At 45.8% G+C, this 22518-nt stretch overlaps 1 protein-coding gene across 5 annotated transcripts in view; it reads right to left on the bottom strand.

The window, feature by feature from the left end:
- The window catches only part of TDRP (testis development related protein), a 268472-nt gene that overhangs the window by 120754 nt on the left and 125200 nt on the right, over positions 1-22518 (bottom strand). For 2 of the 5 annotated variants that reach the window (XM_077290083.1, XM_077290087.1), the window contains exons 1-2: positions 18479-18499; positions 18021-18122 (exon numbers count right to left, since the gene is read on the bottom strand). In XM_077290083.1, the coding sequence (XP_077146198.1) occupies positions 18021-18122; positions 18479-18484 (108 nt within the window). In that variant the 5' untranslated portion in view covers positions 18485-18499. Of the gene's footprint in view, positions 1-18020; positions 18123-18413; positions 18432-18478; positions 18500-22518 lie in introns of those variants that run through there. The other 3 variants (XM_077290088.1, XM_077290084.1, XM_077290085.1) reach the window with 2 other exon arrangements.

Raw genomic sequence — 22518 nt, 5'->3', positions numbered from 1 at the left:
TCGGGATGGGCAAGGATAACAACAACCCACTGGCCCGAGAACAGCAAGGCTTAGCTCGAGCACACACTTCACAAGACTGCACAAAGGTACGCACATCCCTAGACAAGGAAGGCCACCAAAAAGACCTGGCCACCAAGTCTCTAGTACCAAATATTCCAGGATGACCAGCCAACACAGAAGAATGGACCTCGGAGATGACTCTACTGGTCCAATCATCCGGAACAAACAGTCTTTCTGGTGGACAACGATCCGGTTTATCCACCTGAAACTCCTGCAATGCACGTCGCAAGTCTGGGGATACGGCGGACAATATTACCCCATCCCTAAGGATACCAGTAGGCCCAGAGTCTCCAGGAGAGTCAGGCACAAAACTCCTGGAAAGAGCATCTGCCTTCACATTCTTTGAACCTGGCAGGTATGAAACCACGAAATTGAAACGAGAAAAAAACAACGACCAACGAGCCTGTCTAGGATTCAAACGCCTGGCAGACTCAAGGTAAATGAGATTCTTGTGATCAGTCAAGACCACCACACGATGTTTAGCACCCTCAAGCCAATGACGCCACTCCTCAAATGCCCACTTCATGGCCAAAAGCTCCCGATTACCCACATCATAATTGCGCTCGGCGGGCGAGAATTTTCTAGAGAAGAATGCACATGGCTTCATCACCGAGCCATTAGAACTTCTCTGTGACAAAACCGCCCCCGCTCCAATCTCGGAAGCATCAACCTCAACCTGAAAAGGAAGTGAAACATCTGGTTGACAACACAGGAGCAGAAGAAAACCGGCGCTTAAGTTCCTGAAAGGCCTCCACGGCCGCAGGAGACCAATCAGCAACATCAGCACCCTTTTTAGTCAAATCAGTCAAAGGTTTAACAATACTGGAAAAATTAGCAATGAACCGACGATAAAAATTAGCAAACCCCAAGAACTTCTGAAGGCTCTTAACAGATGTAGGTTGTGTCCAGTCACAAATCGCCTGAACCTTGACGGGATCCATCTCAATAGTAGAAGGAGAAAAAATGTGCCCCAAAAAAGAAATCTTCTGGACTCCGAAGAGACACTTTGAGCCCTTCACAAACAGAGAATTGGCCCGCAGAACCTGAAACACCTTCCTGACCTGTAAAACATGAGACTCCCAGTCATCAGAAAACACCAAAATATCATCCAAATACACAATCATAAACTTATCCAGATATTCACGGAAAATATTGTGCATAAAGGACTGAAAGACTGACGGAGCATTGGAGAGTCCAAAAGGCATTACCAAATACTCAAAATGGCCCTCAGGCGTATTAAATGCGGTTTTCCACTCGTCACCCTGTTTTATCCGCACCAGATTATACGCACCGCGAAGATCTATCTTAGTGAACCACCTAGCCCCCTTAATGCGAGCAAACAAATCAGTCAATAATGGCAGTGGATACTGATATTTGACTGTAATCTTATTCAGAAGGCGATAATCTATACAAGGCCTCAGGGAACCATCTTTTTTTGCCACGAAAAAAAAACCTGCTCCCAGAGGGGACGAAGATGGACGAATATGTCCCTTTTCCAAGGACTCCTTAATATAATTCCGCATAGCAGTATGCTCTGGCAGTGACAGATTAAATAAACGACCCTTAGGGAACTTACTGCCAGGAATCAATTCTATAGCACAGTCACAATCTCTATGAGGAGGGAGCGAATTGAGCTTAGGCTCCTCAAAAACATCCCTATAGTCAGACAAAAACGCAGGGATCTCAGAAGGAGTAGATGAAGCGATTGAAATCGGAGGTGCATAATCATGAACCCCCTGACATCCCCAGCTTAACACAGACATTGTTTTCCAGTCCAGGACAGGATTATGAGTTTGTAACCATGGCAGACCAAGCACTAGTACATCATGTAAATTATACAGTACAAGGAAGCGAATCACCTCCTGATGAACGGGAGTCATGCGCATGGTCACTTGTGTCCAATACTGCGGCTTATTCATAGCCAATGGTGTAGAGTCAATTCCCTTCAGAGGGATAGGAACTTCCAGAGGCTCCAGACTAAAACCGCAGCGTTTAGCAAATGACCAATCCATAAGACTCAGGGCAGCGCCTGAATCCACATAGGCATCGACGGAAATGGAAGACAGTGAAAAAATCAGAGTCACAGACAAAATGAACTTAGGCTGCAGAGTACCAATGGCAAAAGATTTATCAACCCTTTTTGTGCGTTTAGAGCATGCTGATATAACATGAGCTGAATCACCACAATAAAAACACAATCCATTTTTCCGCCTATAATTTTGCCGTTCACTTCTGGACTGAATTCTATCACATTGCAAAGTCTCAGGTGCCTGTTCAGAAGACACCGCCAACTGGTGCACGGGTTTGCGCTCCCGTAAACGCCGATCAATCTGAATGGCCATAGCCATCGACTCATTCAGACCTGTAGGCGTAGGGAACCCCACCATAATATCCTTAATGGCCTCGGAAAGACCATTTCTGAAGTTAGCAGCCAGGGCGCACTCATTCCACTGAGTAAGCACCGACCATTTCCGAAATTTTTGACAATATATTTCCGCTTCATCATGCCCCTGAGAGAGGGCTAATAAAGCCTTTTCAGCCTGAATCTCCAGGTTGGGTTCCTCATAGAGCAATCCCAATGCCAGAAAAAACGCATCCACATTGAGCAATGCAGGATCCCCTGGTGCCAATGCAAATGCCCAATTCTGAGGGTCGCCCCGCAGGAAAGATATTACAATCTTGACCTGTTGAGCAGGGTCTCCAGAGGAGCGAGATTTTAAAGAAAGAAACAATTTACAATTGTTCCTGAAATTCAGGAAGGTAGATCTATCTCCAGAAAAGAACTCTGGAATAGGAATTCTAGGTTCAGACATGGGAGTGTGAACAACAAAATCCTGTATGTTTTGAACTTTTGCCGCGAGATTACTCAGGCTGGAAGCCAAACTCTGGACATCCATGTTAAACAGCTAATATCAGAGCCATTCAAGGGTTAAGAGGAGGTAAGAAGCAGCTAGACAGCAATTAAGGGCTAGGCAGCAAAACTCTGAAGGAAAAAAAAAAAAAAAAAATTTCCCTTAAACACTTCTTTTTCTCCTGCTTCAGCCCAAACAATTAACACTTTGTGGGCCGGCTATACTATCATGAATCCCAATGGCTAGGGATAGCAAGGGACAAGCAAAGTAATACAAAATATCGGACGAGCTCTAGGGTGATGGAACCTGGGCTGACCGCTGCCCTACGCCTGACAAACGCAACTAGAGATAGCCAGGGAGCGTGCCTACGTTGGTTCTAGACGCCACGCACCAGCCTAAGAGCTAACTAGTACTGCAGAGAAAATAAGACCTCACTTGCCTCCAGAGGAATGAACCCCAAAAGGTATAGTTGCCCCCACATGTATTGACGGTGAAATGAGAGGAAGGCACACACATAGAGATGATATATATAGGTTCAGCAAATTGAGGCCCGCTGTAAACTAGAAAGCAGAACGATACAAAAGGGGTCTGAGCGGTCAGCAAAAAACCCTAATCAAAAAACCATCCTGAGATTACAAGAACCCATGTGCCAACTCATGGCACATGGGGAGAACCTCAGTCCACTAGAGCTACCAGCTAGCATAGAGACATAATAAGCAAGCTGGACAAAAAACCAAACAACTGAAAATCAGCACTTAGCTTATCCTGAAAGATCTGGGAGCAGGTAGGCAGGAACCAAACAGAGCACATCTGAATACATTGATAGCCGGCAAGGGAATGACAGAAAGGCCAGGTAAAATAGGAAACACCCAGCCTCTGATGGACAGGTGGAAACCAAAGGCCGCAACCCACCAAAGTCACCCAGTACCAGCAGTAACCACCAGAGGGAGCCCACAAACAGAATCCACAACACATAGCGTCCGGTTTTCTCGGAAGAGGAGAAGATCGGAAAAAACAATTTCTCCATCTCCTCCATTCTGTCAGTCCATGAAAATAAGACCCTGTTTGGAGCTTTCCAATGTTTCCCACGAACTCACTGACTTGCATAGCGGAGTGCGATTCGAATATCAGATGCAAATCAAGCATGATGCGATTTTATCCTTGGATGGACTCTATCCAAGGAATAAAAGTTGGGCATGTGCACAGCCCCATAAGAGAACATTGGTCCGAGTGCGATCCGATGTTTTGTCAGATCGCACTTGGACAGAAAATACAGTAATATGAGCATGAGCCATTGTGATGGCCGATTCCCTTCAAATCCTAATGCACAAAAATGTGCATCCAAGGTGAACGACATAACAGAACGTCAGAACAATACGGCCACTGAGGATGGGGTTACAGTCAACATAATCCTTTTGTCAAATCTCAGGTGTGTCCTAGGCCATTAAAACCACTTTTCTCCTCTGTAGTCAAGGATATTGGTATTCAGTTTCCTTATCAATGACTGGATACGTATAGGCCAAAAAAAGATCTTACCAAATAAACCTGAGGATCAAATAACCAGTCAATATAAAGCAAACAGACAAATGGTGCATTACCCAAGACTGGTGTTTTTTACATGCCCAACATAAGCTGATTTTCTGCACCTATTAAGTAAATTACATTATTTGCGAATTTTATACATTTTTTTTTAAATCAAGATTTTGAATCTGCCTTTTCATCTCTTGTTGGTGTGTCATCTTTTAAACAAGGATACTTTTAGGTGTTTGGCTTTGCTAAAACTTTATTGACACACTCATATGCGGATTTCATGCCATTTTGATGCGCTTCTGCTGCTGAAACGCACTGCAAATCTCTGGTAAAAGTCTGCACATGAAACATAGCGTACCCGCAAGAGAAATTGACATGTTGTGGATTTGAAACCCGCACTGCAAGTCAGTTTATGCTGCGTAGAAAAAAAATAGGACAGGATTCATGAGATTTCTATAAATCCCTTCCACTTTACTGGACGTGTACGACATTGTGTTTTTGATGCAACGAAAACACACAGCGTCAAAAACGCACTAAAAACTCATCATGGGCACAAAGCCTAAACTGTTGAAAGTTACATCAAAATGCGTCTTCATGTCTCACATGTGAGGTCATAAATATGTGAAAAAATGCAGCAGTTTAAATAATGGAAAGTAGGAACACACTCCAGACTTTATTGCATTTAATGGATTAACTTTAATTTAACTCAGAGTTTTGATTAAAGAAGCACTCCTCCTCCTCCCATCAGAGTTTATATCCTCTTAATACAATGCAGTCATCATATTATATTGCACTGTGTACTCACAATTTCTCATTTTGCCTTTCTATCCAGTTAATTTTTCTCTTTTTCTACATAGAGCAGAGAACAGAAAAAAAAAATTAAATGGAACCTGTCAGCAGGATTGTGCACAGTAACCTACAGACAGTGTCAGGTCGGCGCCATTAGGGTATGTGTCCACGTTCAGGATGGCCAGCGCTTTGGACGGAGCGGAAAACTTGCTCCGCCCAAAGCGCCGCCCCCTTCTGGAGGCGCGGTGATTCCGTATGTGTTCATTGCACACATCCGGAATCATCGCACCCAACACAAAGTGCCCCGTGTTTTACCTTGCGGCGCAGCGGCGCGAGACCGCAACTTCTCGCGAGATTTCGCAATGTATTACTAGGAACGCTAGCTGGGAGCATCGGTGACGCTGCGCGGGAACGCCGGTACGTGAGAACATTGCGATTTTTTAATTTTTTTTTAAATTATTTTTAACATTTTATCTTGTTACTATTGATGCTGCTAGGCAGCATCAATAGTGAAAAGAGAAAGAGAGCGAGCGAGAAAGAATTTCCCTGACGGGAAATTCTTCCACGCATGCTCAGTTTGAAAAGACAGGACCCGTCGCTGGATTCCTGCTTTTCACAGGCAGCGACCCATCCTGCGCCCATAGGCTTCCATTGTAGCCAGTGACGAGCAGCGCAGGATGCGTCGCTGACCGATTTTCCGACGTTCAGAAAAAAACGTTTCTCTGCCCGACGGACCGTTTTTTTTACGCAGTATCCAGTGCACGACGGATGAAACTGATGGCCATCCGTCACAATTCGTCGCTAATACAAGTCTATGAGAAAATGCAGGATCCTGAAAATTTGCATTCTCAAATATCGACGGATTGTGACGGGAGCTGAAAGACGGAAGTGTGAAAGAGGCCTTACTCTGCAGATTTTTCCGTACTGATTTTGGTAAATCCGCAGGTAAACCGCACTGCGGATTTCCTGCAGATTTACCGCGGATTCCACCTGTGGTTTTACACCTGCGGATTCCTATTATGGAGCAGGTGTAAACCGCTGTGGAATCCGCACAAAGAATTTTTTTCCGCAGCATGTGCACTGCGGATTTTGATTTCCATAGGTTTACATGGTACTGTAAAGCGCATGGAAAACTGTTGCGAATCTGCAGCGGCCAATCCACTGCATATCCGCAGCAAAATCCGCAGCGTGTGCACTTACCCTCAAGGTATTGCATCAGATTTATTGTGTAAAATATCTTAAGTTGCAAAAAGTCAGTTTATGATATGTAAATGAGGGCTTTGACAAGTGGATGGGGAGTTGGTGTCTCCACGCTAGTTGGCCCATTTAGCATGTTATCACACCCACAGGACCGAGTAGTCTGGGGACACGAACTCCCCATCGACTAGTCACAGCTCTCATTTACATATCGTAAACTGACTTTAGAATTTAAATGTTTTTTCTAAAGATCTGTTTATGTGTGTAATGTAATAAAGGGACTGTAAGGGGTATGTGCACACGATCCAGAAGTGACAGTGCTTTGGATGCAGTGCATGTTCACCATTTCCAAAGCGCTGCCGTCTATCGAATGCAGGTGAATCCGTATTTGATCACTGAACCGTGAGGATTCACCGCGTCCAATACATTCTTTTGATGTAATTTCTGCTGCAGAGACTAGCGTCTCCACAAGAGAAATTAACATGCTGCGGTCTGGAGAGACGCGCCGCATGTCCGTCTCCGCGGGTGAGCCGTGGGCGTCTGTGTACGCATAGTAGACATGGGATTTCTTGAAATCTCCTCCACTATGCTGTAAGTACGCAGTGTCCAACCCGCAGAGTTTACTGATCGTGTGCACATAGCTAAATACCCTGCCTTAGGGTATGTAAACACAACTACGGGTGGTTCTGGGGGCACGGTGGGACCTGACATTCTCTTTAAAAGGAGTTCCTGAGGAGAACTCTCCAAACTAGGTACTGACCAATTAAATCATATCATTAGGATCGGTCACCCCAATGTGCCACCCATTGATTAGCCAATACCATTGTTGGGTGATGTGGGCTGTTGCAGATCTGCACAGCTACATCAATTACATAGCATCGACAGCCACATCATACTGCTCACCTGCATCCATTCAAATGAATAGAAGCGGCTCTGCACCTGCTATGTGGCCGCTTAACAGTAGACAGAGACTAGTGTTTTTTTTACTCCACAACCGATCACATCCAGCCATCGCCGGCACAGAGAACAGCTGATTGGCGTGGTGCGGGTGTCACAACTCCACCAATCTGATACTGATGACCTATCCGAAGGGCACAGTCAGAAGGCCTTATAAATCAGATCGAGATCAGATAGTAATGCTCAAACTAGCCAGCAGCTCTCCCGACCCGGGCGTGACAGGTGCATAGAAATATATGAAGTTTTCATGCTTGGGTGAGGAAAGCCACTGGCCACTCAGTGCATTGCGGTCTGTGTTCAGTCTGATTTATATAGTCCATCAATACGAAAGTACTGGACAAGCCCTTCAACAATTTGTAACCACTCACCCATGTCCGTACTAAGTACGTGAAAACAACATTTTTTTTTCTTTATTTCTATTTCTCCAACTTGACATTGTCTTGTTGGTGGACAACATGATTCTGGCCATGTGGCCCTCCTGTTGCTTTACCTTCCAGTAGTTCATTATAGTTATTCCCACTGTAACCATACACAGTAGATGTGTGTAAACTGAACGATCCTTCAGCTGATAGCTCTCCTGAATCCGCCATACACAAGAACGTGCACTCCTGTGTGCTCTATAAAGCCATGTTCACACGTTGAGTATCTGGTGAGTTTTTTACCTCAGTATTTGTAAACCAAAACTGGCTTTGGGATTCGGAACTCACGCCAAGCAAACGATGTCAGACAAGTGTTTAGTGATCATGAAACATGGTGCACGGTGTTCACACAGAACGATGACTATATCGGACTTCAATTTCCAAAGGAAATGGTCCTATGCATAATATATAGACGAAGAAATCTGCTTTGGACAGGGGGGTGGTCTTGTCAAGGACGTTGCTTCCTAAGGCCATGTGCACACGTTCAGTATTTTTTGCGTTTTTTCACTATAAAAATGTGATAAAAACGCGAAAAAAACGCTTACATATGCCTCCCATTATTTTCAGTGTATTCCGCATATCTTGTGCAAATGTTGCATTTTTTTCTGCGAAAAAAAATCGCATCACGGAAAAAAAAGCAACATGTTCATTAAATTTGCGGAATTGCAGGGATTCCGCACAACTAGGAATGCATTGATCTGCTTACTTTCCGCATGTGGCTATGCCCACCATGCGGGAAGTAAGCGGATCATGTGAGGTTGGTACCCAGGGTGGAGGAGAGAAGACTCTCCTCCATGGACTGGGCACCGTATAATTGGTAAAAAAAAAAAGAATAAAAAATAGTCATATACTCACCTTCGATGGCCCCCGCAGTCTTCCCGCCTCTCAGGTGCACGCTGCCGCTTCCGTTCCTATAGCTGGTGTGTGTGAACGACCTGCGATGACATCGCGGTCACATGACCACGATGACGTCGCGGTCACGTGACCGCGACGTCATTGAAGGTCTTGCACACACCATCTATAGGAACGGAAGCCGCTGAGGAGATCGGCTGTCTGCAGAAGGTGAGTATAACCATTTTTTTTTATTTTTTTTTAACATTCTATCTTTTACTATTGATGCTGCATAGGCTGCATCTATAGTGAAAAGTTGGTCACACTTGTCAAACACTATGTTTGATAAGTGTGACCAACCTGTCAATCAGTTTTCCAAGCGATGCTACAGATCGCTAATTACGCTTGCAAAATGCTAAAAAAAACGCGAAAAAAACGGGAAAAAAACGCAAAAAGAAACATGCGGATTTCTTGCAGAAAATTTCCGGTTTTCTTCAGGAAAGTTCTGCAAGAAATCCTGACGTGTGCACATACCCTAAGTCCCAAAGAAAACTCCCACATGGCCTGTTATCTAGCCTGCTGCAGATGCCCAAACAGTTGTTCCAGTGTTATCTCTTAACTTGCAATTTAGTGCAAGTAGAAACCATTCTGCACGAGTGTCAGATATATTACCAGACTAGGACACAAAGGGGAAAACTCACAAAGTAGAGAATGAGAGCAGGCTTAAGCCGAGATCACACGTAGAGTAAATGCCGCATTTTTCTGCACCAAAACACACAAAAATCTTTTGACTATTGTGTTTTTTGCTGCATTTTCTCCTTCATTTGATGCATTTTTGGTTTCAAGTTTTTTAATGTAGTTGTTTTTATACTGCACCTAAAAACACAGTTCAACAGTATCTTTTATTGCACAGTGGGCATGGAGTTTTCAAGAAGTCACATCCACTTTGCTTACACAGTGAAATGCAGAAGATTTTCTGCAACATTAACACAGAGGAAAAACGTTCACACAAAGCATTCTTTTATTTTGCATGAAAAACACAGGCTGTAGCCAGAAAGCAGTAGCATTTTTGCATGTATTTCTGATGAGTTTTCTTTACACTTCTTTTGGTGCTAATGGAAGCGTTTTTAATGCGTCGCCCCTGCCAGAGATGTCACTAGTCTCTGTACACCGGGTATTCCGACACTGCTCTGTTGCCGGCTCGTGACTGCTGATCTGAGCCGGCCACAGACAGCGCGCGGTCACTGTACACGTCACGCTAGGACTAGCCCAGTCATTGAAAAGAGCATCACTGAGAACAGCAGCCTCTACCCCTTCATGATGCTTCCTTTGAGTATCCCAGCATGCATCGGGATTCTCAAATAAGGCGTCACCAAAAGGGAAGTGAAAAAAAATAGAAAAGCCTTTAGATGGTGTAGGGAAAAATGGATTTAGAATTTTTAATTAAAGTATATTAGAAAGTAATTTAGATTATTGCATTAAATAGATAGGGATTTAGGAGGAAAATTAATTTGGACTTCTGACCACCCCCTTAACCCCTTACCGACATCAAGCGTAATAGTACACCGATATCAGCATCCCTCCTTTTGATGTGGGTTCCGGTGGTGAGCCCACATCTTTCCCGGGACTGTTTTGAACAGCTGACATGTGCCCGCAATAGCCGCAGGTGGAATCGCGATCCACAGCGGCTATTAACTAGTTAATTGCCGCTGTCAAACTCTGACAGCGGCAATTAAATGGTGCTTCCGGCAATCGCGCCAGAAATACGCACACCGGTGACCTGCGTCATGTGATCACGGATCACCGATGTGTCGGCATGACAACCCGAGGTCTCTTGGAGCAAGTCAGAATTTCTACAAGATATAGGTGATCTGAACATCGCCTCTATGTAGCAGAGCTGATCGGGTTATGGCAGCTTATGGCCTCCTATGGAGGCTATTGAAGAATGCCAAAAGTAAAAAAAAAAAATGTTTTTAAAAATATTTAAAAAAATAAATAAATAAATAAAAGTTCAAATCTCCCCCCTTTCGCCCCATTCAAAATAAAACAATAAAAATAAAATCAAACATGCACATATTTGGTATCGCCGCATTCAGAATCGCCAGATCTATTAAAAAAAAAAAAAAAGAATTAACCTGATCGCTAAACGGCGTAGTGAGAAAAAAGTTAAAACGCCCAAATTATATTTTTTGGGTCGCCGCCACATTGCATTAAAATGCAATAACGGGCGATCAAAAGATCACATCTGCACCAAAATGGTATCACTAAAAATGTCAGCTTGGCACGCAAAAAATGAGCCCTCACCCAACCCGAGATCACGAAAAATGGAGACGCTAAGGGTATCGGAAAACGGTGCAATTTTTTTTTTTTTTAACAAAGTTTGGAATTTTGTTTCACCACTTAGATAAAAAATAACCTAGACATGTTTATGTGTGTCTATGAACTCGTAATGACCTGGAGAATCAAAATGGCAGTTCAGTTTTAGCATTTAGTGAACCTAGTAAAAAAGCCAAACAAAAAACAACTGTTAGATTGCACTTTGTTTGCAATTTCACCGCACTTGGAATATATTTTTTTCACGTTTTCTAGTACAGGACATGGTAAAACCAATGGTGTCCATCAAAAGTACAACTCGTACCGCAAAAAATAAGCCCTCACATTACCATATTGACGGAAAAATAAAAAAGTTATGACTTTCGGAAGAAGGGGACCGAAAAACGAAAATGCAAAACCCAAAAAAGCTCCGGGGGTTAAGCCCGTCCACACATAAGTAAATGATGGGTTCCACTGGTAAATTAGTGCAGTGCTGCTCCCATAGACTTCTACAGAGGCTTACTGTTTCCCCAATTTCATACAGAAGCATACAGTGCTTTTTATGTTTCCAAAAGAATGCTATGCGGCAGGTCGGCATTATGTGGATTCTTCCTTTCACTGTACCAGCCACGCACAGTATGTCACTTGTAATGGTTTCTTACAGGAGGATGCTTTGGAACTTACTGTAACTTTAAATTCTCTTTGCTCAACTATATGGCCGGCGTCACACTCAGCGTATGTAAATATGGTCCGTTTTTTACGGCCGTAATACGCAGAAATGTTCCCAAAATAGTGATCCGTATGTCATCCGTAGGCAGGGTGTGGCAGCGTATTTTGCGCATGGCATCCTCCGTATGTAATCCGTATGGCATCCGTACTGCGAGATTTTCTCGCAGGCTTGCAAAACCGACATCTAATGGATTTATGTGCTCAAATGTTATATATATATATATATATATATATATAATTGAGGCACATATATATATATATATATACACGCTGTATTTATATTTAATTTGGCGCGAGATATGTGAACAGCCGGTAATTCAATTGCCGGCTTTTTCTTTCTCCTTCACAAACCCGACAGGATATGAGACATGGTTTACATACAGTAAACCATCTCATATCCCTTTTTTTTTTTTTGCATATTCCACACTACTAATGTTAGTAGTGTGTATGTGCAAAATTTGGGCGCTGTAGCTTGTAAAATCAAGGGTTAAATCGCGGAAAAAATTGGCGTGGGCTCCCGCGCAATTTTCTCTGCCAGAGTGGTAAAGCCAGTGACTGAGGGCAGATATTAATAGCCTAGAGAGGGTCCATGGTTATTGCCCCCCCCCCTGGCTACAAACATCTGCCCCCGTATTTTCTGCACCTCTCATACGTCCATAAAACTCGCTAGTGTGACGCCGGCCTATGGGTAATTACAGCAGATAAAATGTATCCATGCATTTATGCTAGTTTTCTAGCCAGTAGCCATATTTATGAAGCCCGAAACAAATTCATCTACAATGCCTGCTTTAGTTCTCTCCTACATCATTGCTTTTGTGCACGCAGAGCAATGATACATGGGTATGTACAGACACAGGGATGTGTCTATATAAATACTGTATATGGAGTAAAACAGGAATAAATAGGAATAAGGAGCCACCAAATGGGATGAAATCCACCAACCTGTGATATATAAAAAAAAAAGCAAAAAGAAGGGGCAGCATTCAGTAGCAATTTCCATGCAAAAACCGAAGCAAGGTCTCCCTAGCTCTTCAGCCGAATCATTGCCACCAGTCCACATGTACCAATAAATACACCAGTTTTTTGCATGGAATTTGCTATTTAGTGCTGCCCATTTTTTCTTAGACCTTTGTTATCATATATAATACAGTGGCTTGCAAGAGTATATTCACACACACCCTTCACCCCTTGGCATTTTTCATGTTTTTCTACCTCAAAACCTTAAATTTCACTTTTTTTAGGGTTTGCATCAGTTCATGTAAAGAACATGCCTACAACTGTGAACATGTTGGTATTCTTTATATTGTGAAGCAAGCAATAATAGAAAATAACTGAAAACTTCAGTGTGCATAACTATTCACCCCCCAAAAGTCCGTATTTTGCAGAGCCTCCTTTTGCGACAATTTTGGCTGCAAGTCACTTTGGGTAAGTCCCTATGAGCTTTCCACATCTGTCACTGGGATTTTTGCCCATTCCTCAAGGTAAAACTGCTCCTGCTCCTTCAAGTTAGATGGTTTCCTCTGGTGAACAACAATCTTCAAGTCTGACCACAGATTCCCCTTTGGATTAAGGCTATGTGCAGAATTTTCTGCACAAAATCTGCATCTCCTGGCAGAATCCGCAGCTGCGGATTTGCCGCGGTTTTTCTGCAGATTTAGTACGGTTTTTGTGCGGAATTGATGCGGATTTTGTGCGGATTTTCTGCAGTTTTTCCCAATGTGGATTTCTATTATGGAAGGGTGCAGAAACGCTGCAGATCCGCACAAAAGAAGTGACATGCACTTCTTTGAAATCCGCAGCAATTCCGCACTGATTTTTCTGCACCATGTGCACAGCTTTTTTTTTTTACATTGATTTACATTGTACTGTAAATCACAGTGCGGATCTGCAGCGTTTCTGCGCGGAAAAAAACGCTGCGGATCCGCACTAAATCCGCATCGTGTGCACACAGCTTAAGGTCTGGGCCTTGACTAGACCACTGCAAAACATTTACACGTTTCCCCTTAAACCACTCGAGTGTTGCTTTAGCAGTAGGCTTTGGGTCATTGTCTTTTTGGAAGGTGAACTTCCGCCCCAGTCTCAAATCACTGACAGACTGAAACAGGTTTTGCTCAAGAATATCCCTGTATTTCACACCATCCAACTTCCCCTCGACTCAGACCATTTTCCCTGTCCTTGCTGCCAAAAAAATCCCCACAGCATGATGCTGCCACCACCATGTTTCACTGTTGGGATGGTATTCTTGGGGTGATGAGCTGTGTTGGTTTGGTGTCAGACATAGCATTTACCTTGGTGGCAAAATGTTCAATTTTGGTCTCATCTGACCACAGCACCTTCCTCCATACATTTGGGGAGTCTCCCACATGTCTTTTGCCAAACTCAAAAAAAGCCTTACAATTTTTGTGTGTAAATAAATAATTTTGCTCTGCCCACTCTTCCATAAAGGCCACCTCTATGGAGTGTATGGCTTATTATGTATAGACGGATACTCCAGTGTCTGCTTGGAAACTCTGCAGCTTCTTCAGGGTTACCTTTGGTCTCTGATTAATGCCATCCTTGCCGAGGCTGAAAGTTTTGACGGGTGTAGTTACCTCTCTTGGCAGGTTTATTGCTGTACCACGCTCCTTCCATTTGTTGATAACGGATTTGATGGGGCTATTATCAGAGGATGGGATTTTCTGAATGAATCATCAGTCATGTAATCAGTGGGGTTCACATCAAGTAGGAACCCAAAATGAGAAGAGGAGGTATTGGTGACAGCTGAGCGAGCCAATTCACTCACTGTGGAGAAACCCATTACAGGCCATTTCACCCAAACATGGTTTTATCCTTTTATTTGGGTGTTTTTTGCTCCAATTTGTTTATCGTTATTTTAACTAAACTACAACAGCCAGATGTTAAAAGTATATACAGCCAAATCAGATCTCATGCTTTGCACTGAGGAGTGACAACACCCCGAAACACGTTACTGCAAATTGAGATTCTGGTTCGGTTTTTATCCTAAGTCATGTGACAAGACTTTTTAAAGCGTCGATATTGACTTTAAGGATTGCTACTTCCAATAGGTGGTGAAGAGGCAACATGCACAAATGCAAAAGTAAACATTGAAAAGGATGCCTTTAAGGGGCATTGACATCCTGAACAGGTCACTCAACAGGATCCACAGTATGTCATGCTATGCCGGACATGTTACCGCTGCTGCAACTCAGGAGGTGTGCGGCTTCATTCCCAATAAATCCATACAGATAAATTCACCATTGCAGGTTTTGCTGCCACCTTCACATCAGCAAAAATGTCCCCAATCCACGTACACTAGGGGTCACAGACCACACCAGCTGCTTGTGCAAGGCCCACCCTACTAAAAGCTAGCAGGCATGGAAGAACCTTTTATCCAGAAATACTATTTGTACCAGCCCTATTGTAAATGAACTGCCCAAACCATCCAGAAACTGATCGGTACCACCCGGGACAAGAGACCCTACATGACCCACTACAGAGAACTCTGCGGCTTCTCCCCATGTACTGAGGATGGCCTAAGCCGTGAGAGTTTCCCTGAATCGTCTCCTCCAACCACAAAGCCACCAACAGGAAACATCAACCAAAGTAACAAGTCACAAAGTGGAAACAACGAGCAAATGAGTCCTAGAAAGTCAGGAGAAGGGCAGGAGCTGGCGAGCCTTGTACTGGTATAGTAAGTACACCCCGTCCTGGCATCCATGTGCCACTGCTGTAACTGGCACAACACGCGAAGGCGCTGTGCCATTTTACTTGGGTCCGCTGCACCCTGGAAGTGCAATTGTATTGAGGCCCATTTAGACAGGTAAGCATCTCTGCCTGTTTTTGGTTTATTTACAACCCCAGCCTGACAAGGGGAGCACAGCCATGTGGAGCGGGTCTCCGGGGCACTGCCGGGGCAGGAGTAACACATGAGCTGCCAGCCACAGTCGTCATCTCCCCCTGTGCCCCAGGCAGGAAAGGGTGCTGCATGTTGTGCCTCTGCTGGCATTGCTTAGTGTAAACTGCACATCATTAGCTGGGAAAACACAGCTGACCCAGAAGGAGAGACTGCTAAAAATACATGACAAGCTCACTGCACCAATGACCCAGCAGCGCCAGCTAAGAAACATGCACAGCAGCGCCGACTAAGGCCCCTTTCACACATCAGTTTTCTGCCGTCAGGCACAATCCGGCAAATTTAAAAAAAAAAACGGATCCGGCAAATGTTGCCGCAGCATCCGTTTTTTTCTCATAGACTTGTATTAGCGACGGATGGCCTCACGTTTCATCCGTCGTTCGCCAGATCCGTCAAAAATTGTTTTTCCGGTGGCTGGAGACAACGTGCATAGGAACGTTTTTTGTGTCCGTCGATTAAACGGACAGCCGTCCGTCATTTGCTAGAATGAAAGCCTATGGTGCCGGATCCTACAAATGACGGAATCCGGCGACGGATTCCGTTTTTTTGGTTTTTTTTAACTGAGTATGCTCTGATTTCTTCAGGATCCAATTAGCTGGATCAGCTAGTCGGATCCGTCGCATCAGTTTTTCACAGTCTGCAACGGATCCATTTTTTTCAACATTCAACGGATTGTGACTGATGGCAAAAAACTGATGTGTGAAAGCAGCCTAAGCAACAGGCACAGCAGCGCCGACTAAGCAGCAGGCACAGCAGCACAGACTGGGCAACAGGCACAGCAGCACAGACTGGGCAACAGGCACAGCAGCACAGACTGGGCAACAGGCACAGCAGCACAGACTGGGCAACAGGCACAGCAGCACAGACTGGGCAACAGGCACAGCAGCACAGACTGGGCAACAGGCACAGCAGCACAGACTGGGCAACAGGTACAGCAGCACAGACTGGGCAACAGGCACAGCAGCACAGACTGGGCAACAGGCACTCGCTGGGCCGACTAAGCAGCATGCACAGCAGCACAGACTGGGCAACAGGCACAGCAGGGCCGACTAAGCAGCATGCACAGCAGCACAGACTGGGCAACAGGCACAGCAGCGCCGACTAAGCAGCATGCACAGCAGCACAGACTAAGCAACAGGCACAGCAGGGCCGACTAAGCAACAGGCACAGCAGGGCCGACTAAGCAACAGACACAGCAGGGCCGACTAAGCAACAGGCACAGCAGGGCCGACTAAGCAGCATGCACAGCAGCGCAGACTGGGCAACAGGCACAGCAGGGCCGACTAAGCAGCATGCACAGCAGAGCAGACTGGGCAACAGGCACAGCAGGGCCGACTAAGCAACAGGCACAGCAGGGCCGACTAAGCAACAGGCACAGCAGAGCCGACTAAGCAGCATGCACAGCAGCGCAGACTGGGCAACAGGCACAGCAGGGCCGACTAAGCAGCATGCACAGCAGAGCAGACTGGGCAACAGGCACAGCAGGGCCGACTAAGCAGCATGCACAGCAGAGCAGACTGGGCAACAGGCACAGCAGGGCCGACTAAGCAACAGGCACAGCAGGGCCGACTAAGCAACAGGCACAGCAGAGCCGACTAAGCAGCATGCACAGCAGCGCAGACTGGGCAACAGGCACAGCAGGGCCGACTAAGCAACAGGCACAGCAGGGCCGACTGGGCAACATGTATACATGGCAGAGATGACTGTGTAACACACACAATACAGCAGACTATGAAACACGCAGCAGAGCTAGATATGTAATATGTAGCAGAGCTGGGTATGTAGAAACACAGAATCACACATTTCCAAATGTGTTGACATTTCTGTCACAAGCTGGACATGGCTCACGTGCCATAGATGGTGGCTCAGTGGTTAGCACTGCAGCGCTGGGGTCCTGAGTGTTCTCCCACTATTGTGTGTGTTTCCTCCCACACTCCAGAGACACACTGAGGGGAATGTAGAGTGTGAGCCCCATGGGGACAGTGATGATACATGTAGAGCGCTGCGGAATATGCTGGCGCTCCATCAGTGAGCAGCACAGGAACTGTGTTGTCAGCAGTGAGTCGCACACAGGCTGCGGAGCGCTCCTGTCCCGTGTAGCCGCTGCCTGGCTCTCCCACTAGCTGAGCTCTGCTACATCCACGCCTGGCTCTCCCACTAGCTGAGCTCTGCTACATCCACGCCTGGCTCTCCCACTAGCTGAGCTCTGCTACATCCACGCCTGGCTTTCCCACTAGCTGAGCTCTGCTACATCCACGCCTGGCTCTCCCACTAGCTGAGCTCTGCTACATCCACGCCTGGCTCTCCCACTAGCTGAGCTCTGCTACATCCACGCCTGGCTCTCCCACTAGCTGAGCTCTGCTACATCCACGCCCGGCTTCCCCATCGCCAGCAGCGCACATCTGGGTGCCCCTCCCGGTGCACGGTTACCTGCGGGTCCGGCGGAGCCTGCCCTTCTTCATCAGGTGTCTCTTCTATGAGAACTTTGCTCTTGTTCAGCTTCCACATGTCGCCAGGTGCGGGGTCCCGGGCCTGTGTGCGGAGAGGGGAGAGTCACAGCGGGCACACAACACCGGAGCTGGGAAACTTTACACGGGGCACAGCGGTAACTCCATCCTAGAAACAAGAGCCCTGCAGCGGCTGGCGGAGGGGGAGGGGCGCGGGGGCGGGGCGGCGGAGGGGCGGGGTCACGGGGAGGCAGATAACACACCGGCAGATACCATAACAATGAATGGGCTGGGGGGGAGGCGTGACGTCACGGCTGGAGCCCAGGGGGCGCCGTCACGGAGTCAGCCCCTCCATCAGCTGCTGTGTCACCTCTACCTCACCAACATGGCGTCTGCGGAGATTGCAATCCGAGGCCGGGGGGGAGCAGCGCGTGTCCTCACCCCCATCCCCAAATATGGGAGGTCACGGCCTATATATCGCCCCCGCTCCGGGCACCGTTACTGATGCTGCCGCCCCACAATGCTAGCAGCGCCTCCAGCCGGGAGAATGGAGCGGCGGCACTGAGTCTCGTGTCGCCATGGTTGCAGACTACACTCCTAGGTAGTCGGGTCCTGCAGTCCCGGCCTCTCCATGTACCTCACCTCTTACTAATCTGAGGTAGTCACAGCCGGAGCGTCTGCTCTGAATACGGCGCACTCCCGGTGCCTCCGGTCACATACTCCCGGTGCCTCCGGTCACACACTCCCGGTGCCTCCGGTCACATACTCCCGGTGCCTCCGGTCACATACTCCCGGTGCCTCCGGTCACATACTCCCGGTGCCTCCGGTCACACACTCCCGGTGCCTCCGGTCACACACTCCCGGTGCCTCCGGTCACATACTCCCGGTGCCTCCGGTCACATACTCCCGGTGCCTCCGGTCACATACTCCCGGTGCCTCCGGTCACATACTCCCGGTGCCTCCGGTCACATACTCCCGGTGCCTCCGGTCACATACTCCCGGTGCCTCCGGTCACACACTCCTGGCTGCCATCAGTAAGCCGACTCAGGTGGCAGCTTCTCTAAAAAAAAGCTCAAATTAAAGGGAACCTGTCACCTGAATTTGGCGGGTCCGGTTTTGGGTCATATGGGCGGTGTTTTGGGGTCTTTTATTAACCCCTTTTTGTCCCGCTGGCCGAATGCTGATCGCGAAATTGACTTGCCGTTGACTCGCTTTCCTCCATAGTCCAACTGCGGGCAAAGCCGAAAACCATTAGTGCGCATGCGCTGGCGCACTATGTCCCGGAACACAGCTAAATACTTCCGGGACATAGTGCGCCGGCGAATCAACGGCAAGTCAATTTCACGATCAGCATGCAGCCAGCGGGACAAAAAGGGGTTAATAAAAGACCCGAAAACACCGCCCATATGACCCAAAACCAGACCCACCAAATTCAGGTCACAGGTTCCCTTTAAAAGTACAGTCATGGCCGAAAGTTTTGGCACCCTTGAAATTATCCCAGAAATGTAAGTATTTCTCCTAGAAAATTATTGCAATTCCACATGTTTATTTCCTTTTTGTGAAATGTAACAACACAAAAGAAGCAGAAAGAAGGCAAACTGGATATAATATAATTTTTAAAAAAATGGTCCGGACAAAATTGTTGGCACCCTCACCACAGGTGCTCAACGGGATTTAGATTCGGACTCATTGTTGGCCACTTCACAACTCTCCAGCGCTTTGTTTTCATCCATTTCTGGGTGCTTCTTGAAGTATGTTTGGGGTCATTGTCCTGCTGTAAGACTTATGACCTATGAAGCAAACCCAGCTTTCTGACACTGGACATATTCCTTTGCTAATCTTTAGACTTCGTGATGCCTTGCACACAGTCAGTACAGCCAGCTTGGGGCAGTAAAACAACCCCAAAACATTTGAACCTCCACCATATTTGACTGTAGGTACTGTGTTCTCTTCTTTGTAGGCCTCATTCTGTTTTTCAGTAAACAGAATGATGTGCTTTACAAAAATGCTCTATCTTGGTCTAATTTGTCCACTAGACTCTTAACTAGAAGGATTTTGGCTTATTCACATATATTTTGGCAAACTGTGGTCTAGCTTTTTTAAGTCTCTGTGAGAGCAGTGGGGTCCTCCTGAGTCCTCTGCCATAGCATTTTATTTAACAGTCAATGGATAGTTTGCGCTGACACTGATGCACCCTGGGCATGCAGGACAGCTTGCATTTCTTTGGAACTTGATTGGGGCTGCTTATCCACCATCTGGACTATCCTGCATTACAACCTTTCATCAATTTTTCTCTGCCGTTTACATCCTGGGAGATTAGCTACAGTGCCATGGGTTGTAAACTTCTTGATTATGTTGCACAACGTGGACAAAGGAACATCAAGATCTCTGAAGATGGACTTGTATCCTTGAAATTGTTTATAATTTTCAACAATTTTGGTTCTCAAGTCCTCAGTTCTCTTCTCTTTCTGTTCTCCATGCTTAGTGTGGCACACACAGACACACAATACAAGGATTGAGTCAACTTCTCCCCTTTTTATCTGGTTTCAAGTGTGATTTTCATATTGCTCACACCTGTTACTTGCCACAGGTGAGTTTGAACAAGCATCACATACTTGAAACAAAGTTGTTTACCCACAATTTTGGAAAGATGTCAAGAATTTTGTCCTGCCCAATTTTGGGGGATTTGTGTGAAATTAAGTCCAATTTGCTTTTTTTCTCTTTTTTTTTGTTGTTCCTATACAAACAAAGGAAATAAACGTGTATAACAAAATATTTGCAATAATTTTCTGGAACAATTTCAAGGGTGCCAAGACTGTATTTGGTACAAATCAAAAACAGGTAAAAAATGCCAATAACTTGAAAAAAAAAGCTGGAGAACAAGAAAGAATTTAGGGGCTGATTAATTGAACGTGACATTTTGCACAGCAGTCTTAATTCATTAATCTTCAGTCAGCCGCACCAAAATACTCTATTAGTCGCGCACCTCACTGTGGCAGTTGTAGTCAGCGCCGCGTCTCGCGATGCACTGAGGAGGGAGTGGCGCCCCAGCTAGGAATCTGCGGGAAACGCACAGTTACCGACCTCCCATACTGGCGGAAAAATGACAAAAACAATCCCTCTTGGGATCCAATGGACCCCACACGACTAACCAAAGGTTCAGAGGCGCACGTGTAAGATACGCCTGCACTTTTGCTGAATGTGACGGACCGCCGCTGCCATGCCCACCCCGGCCTCTCCTCAGCGCCACTCAGTTTTGCAGAGCTGCCTAAAATTGGGGCGTAAATGCCAAGAGTCACCCATGTTTGGCACGCCGCCAACATTTGGCAACTTTTCTATGTGTTTTACTCTGGTTTTCTGGTGTAAAAGCTTTGATGAATCAGGGCCATAGTGTTTTTTTATACGCGCCATGTTCCAAACATCACTTTTGATGTCACAACCCTGTTTTGTGTAGTTCACGAGTGCTGCTTCTGTGTCTCAGAATAACTATTACAGAACACATAAAAAGAGTTAACCCTTTACAAAGTGAACAAATAAGCAAGAAAAACTGACAGCCTATGCTTGGTTCACACTACCGTCCTGTCAGAAGAACAGAAAAACAGAAAGTGACCTTGTATGTGACGGATACAATCATCCCCTAGCGGACCCATGTTCTCAATGTGGTCGGTTTGGTTTCTACTCTTGGGGTCGTCATTTTAGCAGAAAAAAGTACAGAATGCAGCAACAGAACTTACGGCGGAGTCTCCGAGTGAACCGGGCTGTAGAGCACAGTACGGCACAAAAAGGAATCATTTCTGAATATAGATCTGTGATTTTATGTCCTGTTATTTATTGTATCTGTTTTCGCTTTGAATTGTGATTTGTGGGTTTTGCTGAAATACAGATGATAAAGAATGGAACAATTCACAAGTGTGAAGTATGCAAAAATGGAAAATGCATTTTTAAATTTGGGCCACTGACTTCTATGGGCTAAAAATGGACATGATAAAATGTGATGAAAACATGAAGCAGGCATAAAATAGTGGAATAAAATCACGTATCTATTTTTTTCCAACTAAACATAGATGGAATCAGACTCAGACTGGCTCACCGGAGATCAGGAGAATCCTCTGGTGGGCCCTTATGCAGGAGTGGGCACCACCCTCTTATATGAGCAGTACTGGGTACTACATACTTGAATCACTATATACAGATAAAGGCAGCATCTTATTCATTTAACAATCTATCCAATTTATTGCTATAGAAATTTGTGAATAAGGATAAAGTCGTATTTGCACGTAACTGAAAGTGGGGCCCTGGAGTTGATGTTACTGGTGGGTCCTTGGCGCCCCTGTCCGACACTGGATGGAGTTGATAACTAGTATATGGGTGACTGAGCCGAGGCTGCATTGCAGCCATGTAATAGTATCAGCATTGCTGCCCTAATACACTGACCTTCCATAGCTCTATTATACTAAACTTAGCTCACCATAGGGTGTCTG

Source organism: Ranitomeya variabilis, chromosome 2, assembly GCF_051348905.1.
Source record: "Ranitomeya variabilis isolate aRanVar5 chromosome 2, aRanVar5.hap1, whole genome shotgun sequence".
Classification (NCBI taxonomy): Eukaryota; Metazoa; Chordata; class Amphibia; order Anura; family Dendrobatidae; genus Ranitomeya; species Ranitomeya variabilis.
Note: the sequence above shows the minus strand (reverse complement) of the source record. Positions and strands in the feature narration are given on the sequence as shown.